This window comes from Manacus candei, unplaced genomic scaffold (genome assembly GCF_025592945.1).
Source record: "Manacus candei isolate 608988 ecotype Guabito, Panama unplaced genomic scaffold, ASM2559294v1 h1tg000005l, whole genome shotgun sequence".
Classification (NCBI taxonomy): domain Eukaryota; kingdom Metazoa; phylum Chordata; class Aves; order Passeriformes; family Pipridae; genus Manacus; species Manacus candei.
In genome coordinates this window covers 24,495,040-24,520,879 of record NW_026138053.1, presented here as the reverse complement: position 1 = coordinate 24,520,879, position 25,840 = coordinate 24,495,040, and the positions used below count along the sequence as shown (strand labels likewise).

Sequence of the window (25,840 nt, the reverse complement as noted above, 5' to 3'; positions counted from 1 at the left end):
ACTGTACCTAAAAGTAATGCTTTTCTGCTTTATTGTCACACTTGTGCCTGTAGTTTCTCAAATCCTTCCTGCCTTATTTTCCTGTCATGGATTTAAAAGCTGGTACCGTCTTTCCAGCCTGCTGGACTTGTTTAATCTGGCTCCTGGTACCTATAGTCTCACCAGTCTGCAAATCTATTAAAAACCAGGCACTATGCATAGCAGGTGGCTCTATATTTCCTCAAAACCACAGAGCAGGTGGCCTTAGACTGGATGGCAGCAATGGGTTACCAGGTATACAAATTACTAAGTCCATCTCCCACAGCTGTGAAGGAAGGAATGACTATTGTAACTCTGTGATAGGATGAAAATAAGTCAGTTCACAGCTTAATGACATTAGGTATTGCTTTCAAAGCATTCTGAATGTCTGTAAATGGTAGCTATTAATTATTGCAATAATTCGCTGGAGATGGAGCCTGCCTGACGGGAGGGTGCGGATGGGAAGGTGGCGATGCCAAGTCCCATCTCCATGGCAGCAGCACTGCCAACTCTGGCAACTTTAGGGCAATTCTTGCAAAACCTTGTGGTTTTCTGAGGGCTTTCCCTCCAGAAATGATGCAAACACCTTGATGGCCTTGTTTTCCCCTTGTAGGCTGATCATTTCCCTAACGACCATGGGAGCAGAGAAAAGTCTTGAGATTCATTGCGCCGCGTCCCTTCAGGACGGAGTTCTTAGTAATGTAATAGTCTTTATTTTGGGGCCAGTCCCTTTCCTTGTCCCCGTTGTCTCTCCTAAAGGGAGCGGTGCTTCACGGAGAGCTGTTTGCCTTTCCATGCCTCGATTCCCCCCGCAGCGGAGCTGGGAAGGGGCTGGAGCACAGGTCTGACGAGGAGCGGCTGAGGGAGCTGGGGGGGCTCAGCCTGGAGCAAAGGAGGCTCGGGGGGACCTTCTCACTCCCTGCAGCTCCCTCACAGGGGGGGCTCTGCTCCCAGGGAACAAGCGACGGGACAAGAGGACAGAGCCTTAAGCTCCACCAGGGGAGGCTTAGGTTGGACATCAGGAGCAATTTCTTCACAGAAAGAGTGAAAATGTAAGTGTAAATGAACTTCTTTACACTGAGGGTGGTAGAGCCCTGGGACAGCTGCCCAGGGAGGGTGTGGAGTGTCCCTCTCTGGAGACATTCCAAACCCACCTGGACGCGTTCCTGTGTCACCTGTTCTAGGTGACCCTGCCTTGGCAGGAGGGTCGGACTGGGTGATCTCCAGAGCCCCCTTCCCACCCTAACAATTCTGGGATTCCGTGCTTAGACACTGGAACGGGCTGCCCAGGGACGGCGGCGGAGTCACCGTCCCTGGGAGGTGTTTAAGGAAAGACTGGGCGTGGCACTCGGTGCCACGGGTATCCTTGACAAAGTGGCGTTGGGTCACAGGTCGCACTCGGCGACCCCGCACGTCTTTTCTTAACGCGCCCCATCCCGCGTTTCCTCCGTGAGGGAGGGATCGGGGAACACTGTCCCTGAGGGGAGTGGGGGGGGCGGTGCTGAGGCGGCGCGTGCGCAGCCCGCACGCGGCGCCGGGCGGGGGCGGGCCCGGAGCGGCGGGATGGGGGGGGGCTCTGCGCGCGCATGCGCGGGCGGCGCGGGCGCCCCCCCACCCCGTGTGTGTGTGTGAGTGAGAGACAGAGAGGGAGAGTGGCCGGGGGTGGCCGCGGCCGCCCCGCACCCGCGGAACGGCGCCGGCACAGAGCCCGCACGGAGCCCGCCGAGCCGCCCGCAGCACCGCCGAGAGCCCGCCCCGCCGCCATCCATCCCCACATCGCAGGTGAGCTGCGCTGCCGCGGTGGGGAAGAGGAGGAGGAGGAGGAAGAGGAGGAGGAGGAGGAGGAGGGAGCCGGCGCCCGCCTCCACGGGGCTCATTGTCCGGCTGCTCGGAGGAGGAGGAGGGAGGAAAGGAGGCTTCACCCCCGCTCGCACGCCGGGCCCTGCAGGGCTGTTGCCGGCAGGGGATTGGAGGCGCTCCGTCCCCTCCCAGATCCGGGGAGGGTCCCGGCCCCCCCGGGGCTCCGCCGCCCACCTGCCTGCGCCGCGCTCGGGGGCGGCGGGGAAGGAGCCGGACCCCGCCGGGGTGTGAGGGCGTGTGCCCGGGACCCCCGCACTGGGTGTGGGACGCAGGGATGCGGGCCAAGATGTTCACCCCCGGCACCTGCGGGAGCGGCCGGAGGGTGGGTTTTGGCCGGGACACCCCCTGCGCTGTCCGCGGAGCCCCGGGGACGGTGGGGTTGCTGCGGGGGCCGGAGGGCGGCCGGGGCGGAGCGGGCGGAGCGGTGGCTGTGGCGGTGAGATACCGCTATCCATCGGTCCTGCCCCGGGGATGGGCCCCGGGGACCGCGACACGAGGGGCAGGGCAGGGCAAAGGGACGATGACACGGGGGACAGGGCAGTGCAGTGCACAGGGATGGGGACACGGGGGACAGGGCAGCACACAGGGATGGGGACAGGAGGAAAGGGGCAGCATACAGGGATGGGGACACGAGGGACGGGGCAGCATACAGGGATGGGGACATGAGGGACGGGGCAGCACACAGGGATAGGGACAAGAGGGATAGAGCAGCACACAGGGATGGGGACACGAGGGACGGGGCAGCACCCAGGGATGGGGACACGTGGGACGGGGCAGCACCCAGGGATGGGGACACGAGGGACGGGGCAGCACACAGGGATGGGGACAAGGGGGACGGGGCAGCACACAGGGATGGGGACAAGGGGGACGGGGCAGCACACAGGGATGGGGACACGAGGGATGGGGCAGCACACAGGGATGGGGACATGAGGAAAGGGGCAGCACACAGGGATGGGGACATGAGGTTCAGGGCAGCACACAGGGATGGGGACATGAGGTTCAGAGCAGCACACAGGGATGGGGACAGGAGGAAAGGGGCAGCACACAGGGATGGGGACATGAGGTTCAGGGCAGCACACAGGGATGAGGACACGAGGGACAGAGCAGCACACAGGGATGGGGACAAGGGGGACAGGGCCCTGGGCAGGGTGGGTAGGCAAGGTATCAACACTACATAGCATTGCTTTTATATAAACCAGGGTAATTTCAGAGCCCCGAGTTGCCTTGCGTTAGACAGAGGGTGGACAAATAAATGGTGTTTGTTTGACACCAGGAGTGTTTGGCATTATTCCTGTCCTGGCAGCAGATGCTGGAAAAGCAATTCTGTAGATGTGTTTGAAACCACGATGAGTGGTGGTGACAGGTAATAGTTTGGAGTAACTTTGGAGTCTCTCTGTGTTTAGTACAGGCCTGGTGAAGTTCCAGGGGTGAGTTTATCTACTTGAGAGTCCCCTATACTGACACTATTTGAGGGATTCTTATACTGACAAAAGGTGCCTTTACACAGGTCTTATTCTTGCTCCATCCTTTTTCCTGTGCTAAATTAAGGGGCTTTACTGTGACAGGTAGCTAGAAGAGATGGAAACTGTTTATTTTCAATGGGATAGGTGGATAGCCAGGCAATCACATGTTTTATAGGTCTATGGCTTCTGAGTTTTTCTCAAGACTGGAAAATACAGGATGCATGATGATGATTTCCTTTTTTTTTTTTTTCTTATTACTGCTTGCCTCTGCAGCTGACTTCATTTTAGTTGTATTCTAGTGGTGTTTGTTTCTAAGCAAATTGGGTTTAACTTGCTATTCAGTGGATTGAGACCCTTTTTGATATACAGACCTATTGTGTTTTTTACTGCATAATTTCATTTTATGAACTTCAACTCACCAGGTGTTTGGTTTAAAACTTTATTAGGTCTCAGCAGGTCATTAGAAATAATGCATGGACCAAAGGTTGAAAACTACTCACTGCTGATACTTTTGTATCATTTTCATGCAAGTAGTTTACTTTTTGACCCTCTTGACATGAGATACAGAACAATGAGGAGTAGGAAAATATATTGTTTCCCATAAATTTCTCTTGACAACAGAGATGCATTTTTTTCATGTATTATTGTAGGGTGATTTATGATAATTGAGGCAGAGGACTTCCATAGGCACCTCTGCATGAGCTGAACTGGCTTGGGTCCTGGTTTTGTAAGCTGATATGATCCACCTGAATGCCAAAACAGCTGGAGTGAGTTGGCACCATCAAGTGCCACAGAATAACATCCTACAGAAGTTGGTAATTGCTTGTGATCTTTTCTAGCAGTGCCCCTGGTTACTCTGCTAAACGTTTCTGGGCTATATAACTAAATTTGTTTGTTTGTTTGTGTGGGGTGTGGTTTTTTTATATTTTAAAGGCAATCTCTTGCAGAAGCAGAACTCTTCCTGCTTTGCAGAGCCTCTGCACATCCCTCCTGTGGATTGTCTGCAGTCCTGCTCAGAAGTTGGCTGAAGCTGGGTCACTGGAATTGAGAGGGTGCCCTCTGGTGACATCTGTATTTGGAGTTTGGGTTGCATGTAAAGGAACACTCCAGCTAGTCTGGAATTAAATATTCCCATCAGCAGGGCTGGAGGAGTGTTCTGCACTGGAATGCTGGTGGGTCATGGCTGAGGTGGGGGACGGGCAGTCACTTGTGAGGTGATGGGGAGGCTGTGCAGCAGTCACTTGGTGCCTGTGAGCCCCCTTGGGAAATATTTGACCTTAGAATTTGTGTTGCTGGATTTTGATGAGAAATGTTTGATTCCTCAGTCTAATGGAGACAAACCCCCCCTCAAAAAGCCTCTTCATGAGGTTGTCCTGTTTACTCATCAGTGGAGTTTTTTTGATTTTTTTTCCTGTGGAATTTTTTTTTTTCCTGTAGAATTTTTGGGGTTTTTTTTTCTGCAGAATTTTGGAGGAATCTTTTTCCTTCCCTGCACTTTTATCTTGCCTGGTCACTGTGTAGATTAAAAATACCCATGTGCAGATATTTTATTGATCTTGATGCTGCTCAGCACTAATGAACAAGAATGAAGATACAGGGCTAACTTCAGCTAGTTGTGTAAACTTGGATTTTTAAAATTGGCTGTGTTTGTACAGAAGGGTAATGAAGTCATGGTGTCCTAATGTTCTGCTTGATGTGTCTTTGCATATTTGAAGATTTGAATTGACAAGCCACACCTCCATCTTAATCAGTTTGTTCCACTATTTTTTTTTCATTGAGATTAGGGGTTAATCTTTTCCTTCATATTTGCTTGAAGCTGAGTCATTTGGGCTCCTCCTTTCATTCAGTAAGTAAAGCTGAGTTGAAAATGTCCTTTAGGGGTGGAGAGTGTAATTGGTTGCATTTTGTCAAAGTATAAGGCATTAAAGGCATGCTATGTTTCTGTTTTCAGTGTTGGTTTAAAGCCCCTGTTAGAAAAGATACTTAGAAATGCATTTTCAAAATAACAAGAACCTTTCTGTTAGTAACCTTTATATTTAAATACCTGGAACTGCTGCAGTAGAAATCATCTTATAAGTGTGTGTGTCTCATATTTATTGCATGAACAGAAGCTTTGTGGGTTTCATGTTTTGTCTGTTCATTAATTAATCACCCTAAAAGACTGCTGAAAGTGTGTATTAATCCCCTAGAAACGTGTGGATGTGTGATTGCAACTCTTTTTTTTTCCTTTACAAAGATCCTTAAAGGCCTGGTAGGATTCCAGGGAAAATGGCTTTGCAGTCCTTCTTGTGGGCAAGGTGGTCAGAATCCCACCTGGGATTCTGCCCAGCAGGAAGGGTCCATCCGAAATGGGAGCTGGTGTGGGGTATCAGAGGTTCCCAGTGCTGGCCCTGGAGGAGCTCTGTGAGGTGGAGAAGGCCCAAAGTCCTAAAAGGGAAGGTTACATTCTGCAGCCTGGTGTGTGGTGAACATTGGAGCTGCTGCTGTGACTCAGAGGTCAGAATGGCATAACTGATGGTCATTGAACCCACCTGAGGCTGAGGGAGGCTGTTCCCTGTCTGGGTTTCACTTTATAGCAGAGTTTGTCTGGGGAAAAGGAGCTGTTCGCCCAATCTTACAGTACAGCAAATAAAATGCTGGGAAATCTAGTGAGTCAGCACAAAGTATTTTAAAATGTGGTGCTCCTGAGGTGCATAAAAGGTTGATGTTTGCTCTCTGGACTGTTCTGAGGTGTGCTGCTCTAGTACACTCAGAGCTGTCTTTTGAAACCTCCCTATGGGCTTCCAGATGGATTGTAGACAGCTGTATGGCACAAGTGTGTCTTCCTTGAACCCATGGAGATCCCCTGAGAATGCTCACAGAGTCCTTCCCATCCCAGTTTATTGCCAGTGTAACTTTTTCCATGTCTGTAAGTTTTTAGTGCAGAGCAATTACAGCCTCCGTGTTTAATGTGTACTTTTCCTTAGGGACAGGATTCCCTCTTCCTTCCCTTTTCTTGGTTGTCTTGCAGTCCTGACTACAGGAATGACAGTTCAGGTAAAGCTGGGAGAACAAGCAGCCGTGTACCCTGCAGGTCCTGGAGGCCTTGTCCTTATTCCCTGCCCTGTTTTTTCTGTCTGTCTGGGGAGACTGGGAGTCTCTCCCATATATTGCAAGTGTGACCACAACAGTTAATGTAGCTCAGTGCCTCATCAACATGTGGTTGAGATTTGAACAGGGATTGGAACAAGCTGGCTGAAGTTCAATCCAGATAAAATATACATGATGATGTGGATGTAATTATCAGCCTCCCTAATTGGAGGACTGCATTTGCCATTCAGTAGAAGTGTTACTGCCCTCTGGTGACTCATGTTTATTAGTTGTTCTTAGCAATCATACTGAAGCAGCAAAATCAGTTTTTTAAATCTTTCACCGGAAGACTGAGCCCTCCTCACCTGATCAGAGCTGGAAAGATTGGCTGGAAGTCATCCTTCCCTTCCTCCCGTTGGGTTTAGATCGTACTGTGGTTCCTGGTGCAATAAGGCAATATAACCAGGAGAGCCTGGGTGGGTTAAGGAATTGAAAACAGCATGCCCAGCTCTGAGCAGAACTGCCAGAGAGGGAGTCTGATTGTTGAGCTTGCTGTGATCTCCTCTGCCAAAAAGTGCTTGGTCCAATTTAGTAATTTCTTGGAGCTCGTGAGTGTCCTCACTTACGCTCCTGTCCTGTGTGCCCACGGTCAGCTGCTGAGGGCTGCAGTGCTCAGAGAAGGAATTCCTAACAGGGCTTGAGAGCAGCAGCTGGAGATGCTCTGGCTCTCCTGCTGTAACTCTGTGTTAAAGTGATTTGGAGGCAAAATATATGCAGAAGGTTTTGCTGGCTTTGGAGCCACCTCAGTGGCACTTGTGCTTTGGGATAGGTGCGTGTCACCTCTTTTTAATGGAGCTGTGGGGTTGGCAGCAATCAGTGAGGTCTGAAGTGACCCAGGACTGGCTATCAGTGCTCTGACCATTCCTGTAGTAGTGTGGCATTAAAAGCTGTTTGATTTGTGCCTCCCTCATTATTCATTAAGGGACATCTTTGAGACAAATGAATCTGCTCTCATTGAAATGGGCTCAGATTGATTGTGCCGAGGAAGAAGGATATTGATCTTTTTCAGAAGTTAAAGGTGTATTTCTTAGATAATGGTGGCTAAATAAAACTGGCAGGGATCCTGAGAAAGTGATCTTAATGCAGTTTGTATATTGGATTCCTTTTATCACGTTATTAATATGCCTAGGATATGGAGTAATTGTCTAGACTATGGTATTATATTTTCATTTAGATTTAGAATTAGTGGTGTAATGTCACAGAGTGACTGTACTTAGACTAATAAGTGAACAGACAGGACTAGTACAAAGCACGTTTTCTGCTGTGATACATCCTTTTCAGATTAATGTAGAGCCAGGCAGAAGCCTCCAGTGAAAAGCTGAAGGTCTCAATTTACTATGTTTTTCTTTATAAGTTTCACATCTGAATTTGGGGAGCTGTGTGAGCACAGGTGGACTTGAGACTTAGTTTCATGTAAAACTCAAATTTATAAGTGCTTTGAAAAATTTTTTCAAAGTCCACCTGTTTTATTGCCAGGTTGTTTGTTTTATATTCTAATTGCTCATAATTGTCACTTGCTTTTGATAACTTTGGGGTCCTCCACTAGTTTAAATTAGTTTGTGATTAGGTTAGGTTGTGACCCCACATGCAGTGGGGCAGCTTATTTATTGACTGCTCACTTCTCACACTGGTTTGGCAGAGATACTGGTAGAGAGAACTGCATCAGGGAACTTACCCAGCTAAGAAATTAAGCTTTCCCCCTCCCTCCTTGCTTTGTGTTTCAGTTTGATAGTTCCCCCAAACTGTTTGTTCTTTAGCCATACAAAATCTTGTGTTAATGTCATGGCAGAGAGAGGAATGGAAAAAAGCATTAGTGGTGGCAAATATAAAATCAGAGTTCCCATAAACGTGCTAAAATTGATTAAGGGGATGAGATGACCCCTGAACTGGTTGTAGCTGAGCTTGAGGAGTGCTAATTTCTGGTCATCTGCAATCCCTACCTGCCTTTGCAGGTTTGTGAACTTGGGAAAAGCTTTGTGTCAGATTTTATGCTGAAAAATTTGAGGCACTTTGGGATCCTTGTGGCATTTCTGGAAACTCCTTTCACACGGAGCTAAACTCTCCTGTCATTGCATCTTTGACAGTCGGCTGGTGTGGTGAGCTGGGAGAGATGATGGTGTTACTGGAAACTTGGTGGTAGAGCTGATCAAGCCCAGAAGTCTGTGCTGTATTTTAGGGGTTCCAAAAGCACCTGCAGTCAGCAGCTGGGAAGCGTTAGGATGTTGGTAGCATCACACAGTTTCTTACCTGTATGTTTCAGATTTCAAAATGCACATGAATTGTTTGAAGTGCTAAATAGGTGAAAGATAAAAAGGCCCAAAGTTTTGGGCCTCTCTCTCTCCCATTACTGCATCACTGCTTTGTGCTGTCGCTAATTAGTAACGTTCACATCATGAAGTGTATTGATAAAGCACATGGGTGAGTGGATGACTCATAATTGTTGTATTTCCTCTCCTACTCTGGCTCGTAATTAACTTGCTCTGTGTGGTTAAAGGGCACCTGAACAGTGCTGCTATTGCTGGCAGGGCCAGACCACTCTGCCAACAGCCTTGTCCTTGATTACCAGCCAGTTTTCCCATGTGCTTTGTTGGTGAGTCCACCTGAGCAGTGGCAGCTCTCTCCTTTATTTTTAGAATATTAGTCACCTGCTTTTACACTGACCAGTTTGTTTGGGCGTTAGTCATCAGGCTCCTCTGGTAAGTACCTTTAAAGAATTTTGATATTATTATTATTGATCAGACTTTTATGGAAATATGCCAGCAGGCATTTTGGAAAAGAATAATGTGTAAGAGTAGAACCTATTGAGTCGAGTTCTTCAGTGCAGTTGAATTGATCTGCAGGTCTCTTCTGGAGCTCGGGGTGCAAAATTCCAACAGGATTAGCAAGGTTTCTGCTCAGCTACACACTGACCCTGTGCTTCCAGGAGCCAGGAATGTGCTGGACAGTGGGCAGCCTAAAACTTGGTGTTTGTTAGGGCAGGTGTAACCTGGGCCTTGCAGGTCTGCCTTAAGATAGGATGAGGATGAACATGACCTAGGCATAAGGCTTTATTTTTTGTTACTTTGTAATGTGCTGGACGTGGGTGGTGTCAGGTGTGGGATTTCTTAGGAAACTGTTTTCCATTTTATTGATGGGATAATAGCAAATGTTCCTCTGTAGTAGAAATGTTTTTGCTTGAAAAGTGCTTGGCTGGCCACCCTTTGCTTGTTGTTTGCCCTGGTGAGGGTACATCATTTCTTAAAAGCCTCCTTTGGGATATTTGTTTTTCTGTTCCCAGTCTGAGCCTGTTTTGGATTTATTGTGAGCAGATTTTGCCAGATAACTCTGTGATAGTAGATTTTGGTATTCTTAGTGATTTGCCTCACCAGAAGTGCTCTCCTCTTTAATAGTGGCCAGTAACTTTCTTTCTGATCCAGTCTGTGGCATTTCCAGTCATGGTAATAGGTAATTTTAATGGTGCTTTAAGCAAGCACACATTGTGTTTTACAAATGAATTTGAGGTAGCAGTAGCAAGCCTAACTGCAGAATGAAACTGTGATTCTTTGGTTATTTTTTGTACCCTATGGCAAAAGATTATTTTATTTGTGGACTTTGTTTTGCCTTACTGCCAATATCTGTTCAAGTGGTCAAAGTGTCCACCTGGAAGAGTTTTAAAGCAATTTGGAGAGGAAAATGGTGTTAACCAAGTTGTAGTGAGGAGATGAACCAAAAAGGCAAGCTTGGTAAGTTTTCACTTGAGATGGGTGCCAGAGGTGCAGTGTTTTCTAAAGCTGAAGGCATATTAAAGCAACATGAAGTGAAAAAAACCCCTACTTTTGAGGTACAGTATTTGTTTCCCTTTGAGGAATGGCAGCTCAGCAGATAGAGTGCTTTAGGACCTGCTGGTGGGTGGCTTCCTCAGTGTCTGCATGTAATGGCTTGCCCTTGTACTTAATTAACTTGCTGGCTTTTTTTAATGTGGATAAGGGTCTGTGTGATGACAGAACTTAAACTGTGTTTCATGCTGTGACTTGCCTTTGATACTCCTGAGAAGTCAGTCTTGACTCTTTTCTGAGGCTCTTAGTGGTGGGAAGGCTTCTTCAATTAGGACCTAGTTCATGTTTAAGATAAGGTAATTTAATTTATCTTCCAAGAAGTATTTCTGTAGCTGTGTATAAGCTGGTATTCAGGGACATGGGTTTATTAAGGAGAGATGTTTAAAATTCTGTTAGAGACCAGCAATTGGAACTGCTTTAATCCCTTCTCTTTTTGGTCACAAATGCTGTATGACTGGGAGAGAGAGAGGGGGGAAAAGTAGCTTTGTATTTGCTTTTACAAGATCCCAAATTATTATTGTATGTACAACAGAAAGTTTTAAAGTATTTAAAGTGATATTATGTCAGGGCTCCTAGAGAAACTCAGCCAATATGCAAAATGGCTATGAATTCTTAAACAAGTTTAGACTAAGAGAAAGAAAGGTATATGTGCTGTTCATTTGAGGCTGATGTGGTTTTGTTGAAGAGTATTTCTTGATCTGAGTTTTACAACTTGTAAGACAGTAAAGACATTAATTGAAAGGGTATTGCTGAGGCCAAAAAGCCTTTTATAATAAAGGATAGCTTTGGAAAAATGTGAAATCTCTTGTGCAGATCTATATGGTGATATAATTCCTAGATGGGCAGTGTTTGTGTTAGGCTGTTAGACATAGAAATCTAGTTGGCCTCTGTTAAGTGATACTGCTAAAAGGGGAAGGTTGTTTGATTAATAATGCAAGTAGCTAATGTGAAAGATGTCTTGCTGAGCTGTTGCACCCACAAAACTTTGGTTAAATCTTTCATTTGTAAACAAAGGTATATTGCAGAACAGTTTAGAGCTTTATTTCAGCTGTATCTATTTTATTTTTTTAAAGCTAGCTCTTATTTTCAGGACCTAGGGGAAAAAAATCCATGATTTTACATACTTTTTCTTCCTCTCTTTCTGTGAAATGATAATCTGGAGAACAGAATGAGGCAGTAGTGGAGTTAAAGGACGTGGACCAGAGGTGAGATCTCTCCAGAGAACAGGAAAATACAGGTTTCCCTTGCTGCCTTGGAGTTCTGTGTTGCTTTCAGGTGTCACATTTCTGCGTGCCTGGTGCTGAATGTCGCTGGTATCATCTTGATTTTACTCGGGGTGAGGGAGGGAGGATGAGGAGAAGTGATGGGCTTCAGCAACTGAACTTTTTGTTGCCGGTCTCCTTCTGTGGTGTCATCTTTCCCTATTGCATTCCAAGTCATTAATGGAATTGGATATCTTTTTTTCCCCAGGGCACTTGGGTGTGTTTCTGTGATCTTATCATTAGACTTGCTGATCTCTATTTCTTTGTGGCTTTTTCTGTATTTATGATTCTCCTGAAGTTGGTAGAAGTGCTTTGCTTGCAGGAGGAAAATTGCTGTCTTTTGGAATTCACAATTAGCATTGTCTCTAATACTGAGGAGGCTGATTTTTTTTTAATGTAACAATCCTCAAAATCAGAGAACAAGTCTTGGAAGAGAAAAAAGGGGTGTTGCCTAGGTTGGAGATGCCATTTGTGAATTGTGTTCTCTTTTGGGGATGGGGCTGGGTTGAGCAGAGTGAATTGATGTTGAATTTGCTTCGTTCCTCAGTGAGGGAGCTGGTTTATGCAGCAATCTCTGGTGGAGCAGCCCTGCTGCCTGATGTTTGCTGGCTTTGCCAGATTTGTGGGGTTTATCAGCCACACACAACTCACCTGGAAAACCCTACCCTGCTGTTTGTGAAAAAACTAGATCCTTCTGTCAGAAAGATCCCTGCATGAATGTTCCATTTAAATTGGTAGTTGCATTGGCTGTTTTTGCTGAGGTGGTTTTTCCTCTGTTGTCTTGGAGGTAGTGAAAGATGAATTTGTACAGGTCATTAAAATACCTTTGCTTTTAAGTGATAAAGCTGTTTCAAAAGTATCACCTGCCAAAACACACTAACCATGTTGTGGCTGGTGACTTCAGCAGTATTTCAGCAGTGAGGTACTAATACCCTATTTATGATGTGGCTGGCTCTCGTTTATGTTTAAATAACAGCACGACCAGCGTGAACCTCCCCTGCTTGGCAGGCTGAATGTGAAACTAAAAGATTAAAGGGTTTTCAAAGTGTAGCCAAGGTATTGACTTTTTCAGCCATTCTTTCAGCAGGTAAGAGGCAACTCACTTCCTGGTAGTGTGGAATGGGGAAAGGAGTTACTACTTTGTGTTTGGTTTCTTTTCATTCACTGAGATGGTTGATCTTGGCTTTGAGACAGTACTGAAAGATCTTAATTCATTTAGTTTAAATATATATTTTTAATTGAGTTCCCTGTCCAGGTCTCCCACCTCACCTTGTTTTCCAACACATCTTTCTCTTCACTGGGGCTTTTTTGTTGCTTCAAGCAAGGCTGCTCCCTCTATGGTGTGCAGTGTCCACTTATATTTTATTATTGACAGATTTCCATGTACCTCCAGGACAAGGACAATGTAATGTCAATAATGATGAAGCAGGATCAAATCCTTCTCCAAACTGTAACTTAGGCTGCTCGTTCCAAATACTTAGGAACTCTTCCTTTCAGTTCTGTCTTAGTCATTGCCTTTTTTTTCATGCTTTTCCTCCTGTTCAAGGTGAATCTTGCATGACAGCAAAAATGCTCATCTTAGCTGTTTGTGTAGCTGAATTTTCAGTTTTTATATTTTTATTGGATTTTATTTTTTATATTTGTAGCTGTAACTCTTAATGCAGCAATACAGGGCATGGCAGGGTCTCAAAGAAGTGTTGTGTTTCCATTTAGATGAGGTGAAGAATTGGCTTTCACTGGTTTGTCCAGAATGACTAATAGCTTTTGCTAAGACTAAACCAGTGCTGTTGATTAGTCTGGGCCAGAAGATCCCCTCTCTGTAGTGCAAAATTAAGGGCAGAATTGCTGCAAGGTGTCCTAACAGAAGTTGCCAGGAACAGAAAAGCTCACCTGATTGGTGTTCCAGGGTCTGAGGATCTTTGCTTTTAGTTCTAATTGTGGTTTCCCAGAGCTTTGCACTGCTTAATCACCGTGATGGTTTTGGCCATCCTAGAAAAGAAAGCAAAGCATTTTCCAGTCAAAGATTAGAGATTTTGGCCATTAGTACCAACATAAGTAGCAGTTCATAAGGGATTCTTTTGGAAGGTGCCAGTCTGAGCTTTTTAAAGATGCAGTTAACATCAGTGAGTGGTCACTTGATAATGGGGTTTATATTCCTAATTGCAACATCCTGCCATCTCATGCTGTGGACTTGCTTGCATTCTGGCATTCTAGATTTACTTTTTATCAGTCAAAAGATTAGGACAAAGGTGAATGTAATTCTCATTTTAGTTAAATGAACCGTTAAATGGCATGACTTCCTTAAGAAGAAATACCCTCATCTGCTGTAAACCAGTTGATTTACATTCAAAACCCCTTTCTCCTCCAAATCTCTGTCAAAACTGTATTGTGTACAGGCTGCCTCTGTCACTGCTCTTGGACCAGCTTGCACATACCTGCACTTGGATCAGTTTTTAATGTCTGCATTCATTAATTTGGCAGAAATGGACACAGCTGCATTTCATAAGCTTAAGGATATGTTTGAGTGGTAATTATCCAGTCATCCACTGAATAGCTCAAATATCCAAGTAGTTGGGTAGGATATCACTTGTGAACATCCTGTGCTGAGTTCACAGTGCTGGAATAATCTTAGAAATCCTGCTTGACAGACTGTATTGAAGGCATTTCATTAATCTTTCCCCTGCAGTTTGTCTTTCTCCTTGTTTTGTAACAAGAATTTGAGGCTTGCCTTTAATACCATTAGAAGTATATTAGTGTTTTTGCATAGTTGGTTCTTGTTCTTTGCCAGCTGTGCTCTTCAGATTAGTGCTTGTGCTACATCTCAGTGTATTTCTGGAAAGCTTTGTATTCTAAATCAGTTATACAAACTCTGTAGATATTTATTATGTCATTCCTTCTTTAGAGCAGATCCTTTCATCAATAATGTAGATAGATGGCTTAGAAATGGCTCCAGCAGGGCTCTCATTTCTACTGTCCATTTACCTGAAATCACATTTAGATTCTGCTGGTGATTCAACTGTTGTTGTTAGTGCACAGAGCAGGAAGGTGGGTTTACCAGAACCTCAGGCCTTCAGATAAATCTGTCTCTTTATTACTCAAGGCAGACACAGGATTGCCCTGTAGTCTACTGGACATTTCTGTTATGATAACAAGAAAAAAGTTTTACGCCATCTTAAAAATAAACAGTCCTCCCTCATGAAAATGTTTACTCTGAATGATTTAGGTTGAAACCAATTCACTTGGTTGGTCTCCAGTTTCGGACACTTTGAACAGGTCACTGAGAAATCCTCTGATTTTGTCTGATTGTCCTTAAACACTGAAACAAGGTTCCAGCAGCCATTCACTTTGTTGGAGTTGTATTTGAATTAGCTTGGGTTTGCTCATTTTCTTATGTTTTATTAGGCAGATGCTGTGGTGGTCAGGGTTTTTTTGAGTGGAAAAAAAAGCATTTAACATTGAAGTGTGGGTATTTAAGTCTCTCTCAGCCCTCTTGTTAGTCACCTGATTACGAGGCCCTTCCAAAGGGAGTTAAAAATGCGGGGAAGATGTGGATGCTCAGGCAGATAATTAACTGGTTTGTGTATTGTTTGCTTGTTGGATGCTCTGGGCTTGACCCACTTCGGTGGATGAATGCAGGGGACAGTGACACAGGCAGAAGATCCAGCTCTCCCCCAAATGCCTGCTGTAGTTTTCAGTAGTTGTACCAACACAGGCAATTCCTGGGCTGATAGATTTTTTTCTGTTAGCACCATTTCTATAGCAACGGTGCATATTGATGTGTGATGTGCAGAAAAGAATGATTATTCTTGAATATGTTGCCATCACAGGTGTTATTGATGAAGACTGTACCCATCTCTCTGAAAGCTGAATTTCAAACCAGACTAAGATGTTGTTTGTATTGTTAAAGAAATATCCTTGTTGTCTATTAATGGCTTTACAAAAATACAGGGTAATGTTCTCTCAGCAGTGTTTTCTTCCTGAATGAGAAAGTCAGGTGTTCAATGGGAGAGCAGTTTTGCCTTCTCTTCTCCAAATGTCAGTCTTTTTTGCATTGCTCTGCAAAGCAAATGTGTGTATGCACTGAGTCCTCAGCTCTGTGGATTTGGAGGCTGTTCCTCAGCAACAGGTGGTACTTTGTCACCCCTCACTTGTTAAAAACCTGTCCTAGGATGGTTTGATCATCTTGGGTTTGATTTGGCTGTTCACAGTTTCGACTCTGGCACTTAATGCCTACAGAAGATACTTCCATGAGTTGAATGGATATTGGAGTCTTTTTACATCCATGTGTGATGTGTAGGTTTACACAGAATACTGTCTGGATCCTCAGGCTCAGTTTTTTTCCTTTTTCCACAAACAGAGAGAAAACATGGATCTAAGTACCTCTGAAAAGAGTATTTGGATCCTGAAGTCCACACTAGCAGCATTCAGTGCTCTGCTGTTACATGCTCTTAAGTATGATTTCCCTGTGCAGAATGTTGTCCACAGATGTGTTCTTCCTTTATTAATTCCACTGATGTGGTGCCTGCATGTCTAGGCCCATAATCAAAACATTTTGCAAACTGAGCCTCAGTTAATCAAGAGGACATTAATCATTTACTGCTCCTCTTGTTTGCAAACAAAACTGAGCTGCATGACCACGTGGTGGGGTCGTGGAAAAGCCAGTTGGGGAAAGGTTATCATCTTTTAGAACTGCCTAATTAATTAAAAATATCAGCTTCCAGTTTAAGTCTTATTTATTTTCTTTGCCCCCTTTTTGTTTCTTTATCTTGAAAATAGAAATCACTGGCTCCTATCTTTGAGAAATGTCTCAAGGTTATGACTTCTCCTATTTTGTGTCCTTGGGGTGAGGAAGGATCCTCCTCTGGTTCCTCACTGAGCAAACCTGGATTTCTTCTTTCAGGCATTAGAAGAAATGCTGTTCAGACAGAGCAAACTTCAGGTAGGCTTGAATTCTGGAGAGGAGACTGAGCAGAGTAAAGCCTTGTTATACTTTTGATGTATCTTCTCTGCTAAAATAATTTGGTTTCCTAATGCTTACTGTTTTGGCACGTGGGAAGTAAAACAAACCGTGTATCATAACTTCAGAGGTTCAGTCTGTTCTGACAGCAGTTGTAAAGTAAGAGCCAGACCCGAAGGAATAAAACTTTCTCCTGTGCATTGTCCTTTCTAAAGAACCACAGAACGGATCAGAAGCTCGTTGTTGGTCTCTGAAGAAAGAAGTGATGGGGACCTGAGAATTCGTAAGTAGTTTGTGAGCACGAACTTCTTCAGCTTTTGTGCAGTTATTTACTTACTGCACTTATGTTTTGTCTTCTAACACTCAAACTGTGCTGGAGAGACCTTTTGTTAGCAGAAAGCCAACCTCTTACGACCTCAGGCTAAACTGAAATAGCACGTACACATGTTCACATTTTTGGCTTAGTCCATTTGTTGCCTGCAATGATCCCTCTGTTTGATTCATGCCTGCGTTGTGTGAGGGCCTGGATCTGCCACTGCTTGCAGCTGTGCACCAAAAGCTGTTGCCTTGTGCTAGAATATCTCCCAGTGAAGCCTTGGCTCTGTCAGTCCATGGAGGAATAGCTGCTCCTGAGTGTGGAAGTGGGAAAGGTAAGGATCTCCTTCCTGTTTGTGTGGAACTAGTCCGGGAAACTTTCCATTTTGAGCTGAACCTCTTGATTGTTGCTGCAAGTTGATCACAAATTGAGCTAATGGTTTGATTTTTGTAGTAGTGTTTGGTGAAGGAGTAGCTTGTGCCCTGGAGAAGGATACTCTGGTTTGGGTTTTTTTTTTCTTTCTGTCATCTGAGGAAATGGGAGCTACAAGTTGTACCAATTCTTGAGATTAAAAAGGAGAGCATTGGGTACTGGAACACCATGGAGAAGAGACCTTGATAGCTGGAAACTGAGTAAGATATGAATGAGACAAAACCTTACTGTTACCTCTCTTTCCCCTGCTACCCCCAAGTCAGGGAATGAGGTGCATAAAAGCAGCAGTAAGATCTTGCTGTTCAGAACACGAGCATATACATGATAGTGAAAGTGCTGGGGGTGGATAGTGGCTTCTTAAAGAATAGCAATTTTACTTAGTTGTCCAGGTAAAACCTTTTCTAAGATAAGAGGAGAAAATGTAAATTTAAATGAACACATTTAAATGAAGCTCCTCTCTTTTTTTTTTTTTCAATTTAAAATTTCGGTGTCAAACATAATAAAAAGAATCTTTGTTCTCTTTCTTGCTGTTCTGTGGATTCTAATTTCATCTGTCTTGGAGCTTAACCAGCTGATGCTGCTGTGACTGTTGTGCAACAGATGCTTAGGGAAGGAATGTGTGTGTGGCACAAGTGATCTGTGTGAGCACAGAAGTGCTTTGAGTTTGCAGCAGGACCCATCAGACCAGTGAAAGCAGGAGTCTGTGTTACTGGGGCAGCTGGGCTGCTGCTGCAAGTGCCATGGGACACAATTCCTACCAGGAAGGAGTCCAGGATCAGCTTAGGCAGCTATGGGGTTTTTGCTGTTACTGGTGCTTTCTGGAAACTGTTAAGAATCCGGTCGCTGTCTTCTGATTTGGAGCATAAATTTTCATTTCATTCATAGTCCTGGTTTGCCCTCCTGGTATTTAGTTGTGGCAGGTGTGTCCCCGTGCAGATCTCAGTGTGTTGGCATGAGCAAGCTGAGCTCTCCTGCTTTCCCCTTCTGCAGTGGTGCCTTCAGAGAACCTGCAAGCCCTTCTCTGCATGCATTCCATTGAAAAGTTTTTTAAAAGAACTGCAGAGTAACAGCATCAGTGTCTCCTTGGAAATGTTTTGCAGGTAGTGTTGGCCCATAACTCATGCAAACCTCTCTTGTGGATACCTCCTGCTTACAGCATTGGTTGCATCATTTCCAGCTGAAGCTCACAGCAGAAATTTTACAGGGATCAGCTCCAAGAGTCCTTTAATGATTGACTTTAATTTTTTATTGTTCTGTCCATCAGATAGTTTTATTTGTCCTGTATTGTATTGCTTTCCTGTATTGCCAAATGCTTTATTGCTCTAATATTTGTGCTGGTATTGCATATTTAATAACTGTTAGTAATCTCTTCCTTCTCTGATACTAAACTGCTCTGTTTTTATCATGCCTCTACCCAATGTGTGTCTTATGCTGGTGCCCTTTATCTTTAAATTGCCCCTTCACTAGTGGCAATTTACCCCATGCTTTGCCAAGATTCACGTGTCTGCAGATTTTGTAGTGTGTGTGATTCTGGGTCTGGGATTTTATTATTTTCAGTGATAAATTTCCTGCAGGAGAATGAGGTTATACTCAGTTGCTTGGGCTTTGATTTCATCTCTTTTGTGGTAGTTTCAATTTTTATCAGTTTTGCTATCTTATATTACCTCTCAATATTACCATGCTTGCTGAAAATTGAATTAAAGCATGGCTTTAGGTGACTTTCATTTTTATTCTTTATCCCTGCCTTTATTCTTACAGTGCAGTAACTGGTTGGGTTTCTGTTTTGGTGGCTTGGGTGTAAAACTGAAGGATACAGTTTGGAAGGTGCAGTTTGATTTTACTTGGCAGAATCTTCTTTCATAGTTGAATGAACATTCTTTGTCCTGTGGCCTATTCCTTGGTGATTTTTTCTGCTTCGTTGTGGGCCTTTATTGGTTTGTTGGTTTTATTTTGTTTTGGTGTGGAGTGTATGGTTTGTGGGTCTTTTAATACGTTTGATTTCTTGTAGTTTTTTTGTTGTGGGTTTTTTGGTTTTGTTTTTCTTGTGTTGTTGTTGGGTTTTAGCAGTTGTCTCAGCTTTTGCCTTTTAGACAGTAAGTTTTCTTTTAGTCTTCAGATGTTTCCACAGGATCAGGAGCTCAGGTTCATTGTCTCTGGAACTGATTTTTTGGGTCCTTATTGTTCTTTGGTCCCCAAAGCCTTTGGTAGTGGCTCTGCATATTTGTCCATCATGATCCATGGGAGGCGCTTCTGTTATCTTAATGGGGATCTGTGATCAAAACAAATGACACTTTGTACTGACATTATGAATAAGAACAACGAGGATATTGGTCATCATGACTCTTGAGCTATTCATAAAACTGCACTGTGGCTGTTTCCTCAAAGCTTTTGCACTGCTCTCACAGGAAGTTTTAAATGTAACTTCAGAGTCGTCTTTTAAAATGCTGTTTGTACAGTGTATTTTTGGGACAGTGTTTGACCCAAGCTGAGTCAAGAACAGCTGCTATGGAAGGCAGGCAGGTGTAGGTGTCCTGTAAGACACCTGTGAGAGTCCAGTACTGCCTGGCCAGGTTCTTTTAGGCATTCCACACATGGAGGGGGTGTAATGTTTGATGTTAAATTCACAGTTCGAGTAGAGTTGGTGTTACAGAGGATTTCTGATTTAGCAATGTGGTACGAAATATACTGAAATTGCAATATAAATGCAAATTCAGTTTAGTAAAATACAGCAACTGCAGTAAAGCAGTTGAAACACAACACCAGTGTGATGCCCATTCCTGGGCTCTGGAGTGTGCTCACTGTCACGATGCTGGGTGTCCCCGGCCACCAGGAAGAATCTGTGGGTTGAAGCTAGCTCAAGCTCTCTGAAATGCCTTTGTTATTTAGTTTTGTGCTCTGGGCAGAGCCGTGTATTCAGTCCCCCGTGCTCCTCTGGATAACTCTGGGACACAGTCACTTTTTTAATGAACTCAGGGAGAAGCCTTTGCACCGCTGGTTGATTCACTCGGCTGGGATGCAGTCAGTTGATGGCTCCACTGACAGAGCTGTTTGTCTAAAACAAAGGGCACCCTCTGGTGCCCTTTGTGCTGAGATAAGTCAGCTGTGCTCACCCACACCCTGTGGCACTGCCCTTGCTCATCCTCACAGAGCTGCCCTTTTGGGGGATCTGTAGGTCAGTCCTTGGAAGGGAATGGTCATCAAATACAGCCCTAGGTGAATTTGCAGAACAACTCACTGAAGGCAGCAGCCCCTGCTTAGTTGTACTGGCTTTGGCTGGGAAAAAGTGAATTTTCTCCATAGTATTTAGTGTGGGACTGTGTTTTGGATTTGTGCTGAGGGCAGTGCTGGTACCACAGGGATGTTCTGGTTGCTTGCACAGAGTCAAGGCCTTCTCTGCTCCTCACCCCACCAGCAAGTAGGCTGGGGGTGCACAGCAAATTGGGCCAAGGGGATGTAGCTGGGACAGCTGACCCCAACAGGGACATTCCAGGCCACAGATATGACAAGGAAGGGGGTGGAAGGGGGGATGTTCGGAGTGATGGTGTTTGTTTTCCCAAGTCACTGTTACACAGGATGGAGCCCAGCTTTCCTGGAGCTGGCTGAACACCTGCCTGCCCATGGGAAGGGGTGAATGAATTCCCTGCTTTCCTTGAGCACAGAGCTTTTGCTTTCCCTGCTGAACTGTCTCATCTCAACTCATGGGTTTTGTCACTTTTTCTCTGCTGATTCTCTCCCTCACCCCGCCGTGGGGGAGTGAGTGAGTGGCTGTGTGGGGCTGAGTTGCTGGCTGGGGTTAAACCACAACAGTAGTCTAGATATTTTCATTCTTTAGGTGTGAGGAATCTTTTGTATCAGTATTTTTAGTTTGCTTTTCACTGGACACTGGCACAAAGAAGTAGGCAGATACCACATAGCGTGTCCAGGCTTCAGGTTGGCATAAATGCATGTTTAAGTATTTTGTGTATCATATAAAACACTTTCAATTCCATTTCTGGCCTAGAGGCATTTATTAAATTGGAGAGGAGAAACAGGCTGAAGGTTCAAATTACTCAGTGTAATTCAGTTTTGGTAACTGGATATACAAGGTACACAGTGAAAACTCTGTGACTCACTGTCACAGTCATTGCACATACCCAGCTGTGTTACTCTGAACTGCTCTGCTCTTGATCACCTTCTGATATTGCTGTTTCCTTCTTATTTTGGTGTTGAGCAGAAGAGTAGCATAGGAAGCAAACGATTTAATTATTCCAGTGTGAGATATTTTTCAATAATTGTCTTCAGTGACACACTGACCAAAACCATTGCTGTGACTTTTCATTGTTATGGGAGTGGTCATGTACTTTTGAAAGCTGCATTAAACATGAAAACACTTCAAATGCTGCAAATCCTGGAACTTTAAAGTTGATGAATGTTAGTTTATGGCAGTTCAGTACTAATTCAGCTGCTTACTGTATATCCACAAAGTGGGGGAAAAGTATAAATGTATTCAGAGGTACACTTATAATGCAGCAATGGGCACAGAATTGCATGGACAGCTTTGTTAGGATACAGCCTGAGGGCACATGTTTTATTTTGTAATCTCAGTTTCCTTTGCATGCACTTTTGTTTTTTCTTCCCTAGGTGATTTTCTACTTATTAAAAAAATTCCAGTGTTTCTTTGCCTTGTAGAAGTCTCTCCTTTGCATGGTGGGCAATTTCAACCCTCCTTGACTAAGGGACAGAGTTCTCTCAATTCCCATCACAGGAACCAGGTATAAAAGGAAAACCTGGATCAGCACTGCTGTACCCTCCAGGTAGATCCTCTAAGGTGGAAACCTGTTAGGAAATAAGTTACTGTGAGAGCCTGTGGGTTATTGTGAGGCTGATTATTTAGGAAACTGGGCTTTAGCACTTGCTTAGAGAGGAGTTAGTCTCCTCTTGTTTGTCTGAGGCTGCTCTGCCGACTCCAGAGGCTTCTGTGATATGCATAATTTTTTCTAAATAGTACCATCCAAATACCTCCACAAAAAACCCACCCCAGACTTCAGGTTTTGCTTTTCCTTGGGCAGAAACACTTCCCCAATTCTCTCCCTCTTGTTGCCTCCCATTAATATGGGGAAGGGGAACAACTGAAACCTATGTGAGCCAAGGGTCAAATGTATAACATTTAGTGTAAGATTGGCTTTGTATCATACAGTTATGGGGGAATTGTCCCAAGTGTCATTTTTCCTCAAAAAAAGGTTAAAAATATCACAAATATCTGAAGGGTAATTTTTTTAGCAGGGAAGATTACTTTGGGACGAGTGTGCAGTTCTGAACGTGTGGGGGAGCCTGAAACTGGATTTGAAGATGTGATACCTCTGTCCTCTGCTGTCACTACATAAATGAAAGTTGTGACACATCAGTTAGTTTTATTTCCATGCTTTTCTGTTCAGCAAATGAAAAGGCTGTAGGGAAGAGGCACTGGGGAGCTGGGCATTTGGCAATATTCCTCACAAGATAATCTGAAGGGTAATTGAGATGGGGAAGGGCAGCACAGCAGTGACAGTCACAAGCCATAGATGAGGTGTATTTTTCCCTTTGCATGTTCTGTTAGTATAACACCAGCTAAGGTTTAAATGCAGTTAAGTGCATTTTTAGTGGAGTAATCACTCTTAAAGCAAATGGGCTGGGAGTATAATGTAAAAGTGGAATGCAACATCCTCTGTCCTGTGAATGAAACAGTCCCATCAGTTTTTCCAAAACAAGAAAGGGTAGAATGTGGATGGCTGCTCTGAATTGCAGAAGTACAGCTCAGATGGGACTGTTAATACTCTAAAATTCAGTGGAATACTCAATTCAGTGGAAGCTGAAGCGTTTGATTGAAATTTGCCACATGGCTCCCGTTCGCTGCCCTCCTTTCTGTATTACATTCCTACAGTGGCACTTCACAATTACTGCTTTTTGGAGGATATTTTATTATTTAAACATTGCAGTTTCTTGCCTTCCAGGCTTTGTCTGTCTGACAGTCCTGGTTTAGGTCACTTGGAGATACAGGTTTTCAGGTTATTTTGTTTCATTCCTTAGAGGCCTCGAGTATGAGCTGCTGCAGTACTATTTTGTCATGTGGAATTACCCAGCTCCCCATCACTTCTCCATTTATTTGCAGACCATTTAATACTAGAGTTAAACTACAAACCTAAAGTGAATTTCATAAATAAGACCAACTTTGGAGACAGTCACACCTGTTGCAGACACAGACCTAAGGAAGCTGATTTATAGTAGTTTTCACACTAGAGGGCACCAAGAGCTCATTAAATTTAAGAATAGACCAATTTTTACTCTCTGTAACACTTCAGTTTTGGGTAGTCTTTTTGTTTTTGCAGTGGGTGCCAAAGGTTTCCATTTCTTTGCAACATTTTCTCTGTAGAAATGAAAAGTAATAGTATTCTTGAAAGGATGCACTAAAAGTGTGTGGGGTTTTCTTTTGTGTGTTTTTCTGTTTGTTTTGGGTGTTTTTACTAAGCAATAATTTGGGTAATTTGTGGAGAAAAGTATAAATTCCACTTGCACTCTTTAATTGCTTTTGATATGGTAATTTTTCACTTAAAGAGGCATATAAGATAGGAAATGATTGGATAGCACCTTATTAAAGTTATCTAATAGAGTTAACATCTGAAACAAACTTTTTAAAGTTGGTAATAAAAGGAAGAGCTGTGAACTGATGTTGCAGACCTAACCTTAATTTAGAGCTGCTGCATACATTTACATATTGATTCCTGGCATGTAGGAAGTAGTAGGGAAAAGAATATGATAAGTTGATACTGCCAGTAAGGGATGGATCTCAATGGAACCTTCAGTCGTTTATGTTGTTTTTAAATAGGTAATTTTAAAATATGTGTTAGAATTTGAAGTCTGGACCTCAAACTGGTGTAACCATTCTGGGAGCCCTTTCATTTTGTTAAGGATTCTAGGTGCTGACTCTTGGTTAAAACACATGAACAGGTGGTTTCTGATGACTTTGTGCTCTTTGTAGGAATGGTTCTTCGGTTGCCTTGGAGATGATGGTGCTGCTGTCGATGTAGGGCTGGAGCCGGATGGTGTGGGCAGCATGGACCTGATGAACGGGCAGCCCAGCAGTGTGAACATTGCAGCCACTGCCTCAGAGGTAAGGGCTGCAAACCTCACCTGTTGGGGAATCAAGGACTCCATTTTCACTTTAAATGCGCTCAAATGTTTTCCTTTTAACAGGTTTCGTCCAACAGAGTCATATTTTATGTGTTGGTTTCACACACTCTCAGTTTAGATGTGAATAGTGTAAAGTTCTGATCTTTGTATACCAAAAAAGAACATGAGCTAGCATTTATGACCTTGCCATAGCCAAAATGCCTTTTTTTGTGTTCTCTTCTATCACATCTAGATGTGAAAGCTTTTCTTTTCAGGTTTTAACAAGAATAAATGCTCTTAGTGCAATAAGCTGGGCTGGCAAGGCCTGTGAAAATGTTTTGACAGGTATTTGTGTGTCTGTGTGTACTGAGGGACAGTCTGGCACAGTAGCAGTGGAATAAAGTTGTTCCCTTTGTCTCTTGGACTATATTCTGGCGTAGATATGGGGCCCTCCTGCCCACCAAAGCTTCTGCCCCCTAGAAATGAACAGCTTAGAGTGTGTGTATGATCCCAGCAGTGGAGATTGGCTTCATCTGCTGGTGCCTCTTATTTTGAAGTTAATATAGTTTTGCATTTGTTAAAGAAAAGAAGGCTTGGACTGAAGTTAGAACACTGCAAAGTCAATAGTCCTAACTATAGTTGCTTCCTTCACTGGACCTTCCCAAAGGTGTTTGGCTTATTTATATATTTACACACAAATTTTGTTAGCAGACCTGTGTGTTACACACTTGCAGGTCCACGTGGAAATGGCAAGCACCACAAACAAGGTGAAAGGAAAACTGGAGTTTTCTATTATCAAAAGGGTTCAAATAATCTCCAGCATAACTTCACAGATATTGTCAATATCTAAACAAGACAGTTGCCATCAGTCTCCAAGACCACTGTTTGTGTTTATACAAATTTTTGTACTTCTCTTGTTTTATGAATCATTGGTCGTTTTTTGGCACGCACCTGAAAAGTTTTCTTGGAGGAAAAGCTACCTTTTTGCTCAGCAAAATAGTCTTGAATGTTCGTGTGATGTCTGATAAAATTGAATAAAATATATTTTGGCAAAAATTACATGAATTTGCTTTCAGCAAGGAGTACTTTTTTTCTCCTATCTTGACTAACCAGGAAGAGAGAGGACTTGTAACTGGAATGTGTCTGTAAGTACAGTGGTTACTGAAAATGCCTCCCTGGTTTAGAGGTTTTAGTGGTGTTTTCAAAGGCAGGTTTTTCAGAAAGATTGTACTACCAGAATCTAATTAAAAGTGGACATGATAATTAAATGAGTGTTTTCTTTATATGTCCTTATAACAGAAGCTCTTAAAAATGGACAAGAGTTTATTTCAAGGACCCACATCCACAGTCTTGAAAACCTTAGCAGTCTGTGTCAGGAGAAACCATGTCCTGGGCTGACTTTTAATTGATAACTTACCCAACAGAACAATTCTGTGACCTGCGTTGTTTGAACAGAAGTGTTG

The 25,840-nt window shown here is 43.8% G+C and overlaps 1 protein-coding gene across 6 annotated transcripts in view; it reads left to right on the top strand.

Moving 5' to 3' along the window:
- Positions 1-1,598: 1,598 nt before the first annotated feature.
- RALGPS2 (Ral GEF with PH domain and SH3 binding motif 2) overlaps positions 1,599-25,840 on the top strand; it is a 112,498-nt gene continuing 88,256 nt past the window's right edge. For 4 of the 6 annotated variants that reach the window (XM_051806384.1, XM_051806366.1, XM_051806375.1 and 1 more), the window contains exons 1-2: positions 1,599-1,800; positions 24,247-24,378. In XM_051806384.1, the coding sequence (XP_051662344.1) occupies positions 24,322-24,378 (57 nt within the window). In that variant the 5' untranslated portion in view covers positions 1,599-1,800; positions 24,247-24,321. Of the gene's footprint in view, positions 1,801-8,921; positions 9,167-16,607; positions 16,788-24,246; positions 24,379-25,840 lie in introns of those variants that run through there. The other 2 variants (XM_051806355.1, XM_051806347.1) reach the window with 2 other exon arrangements.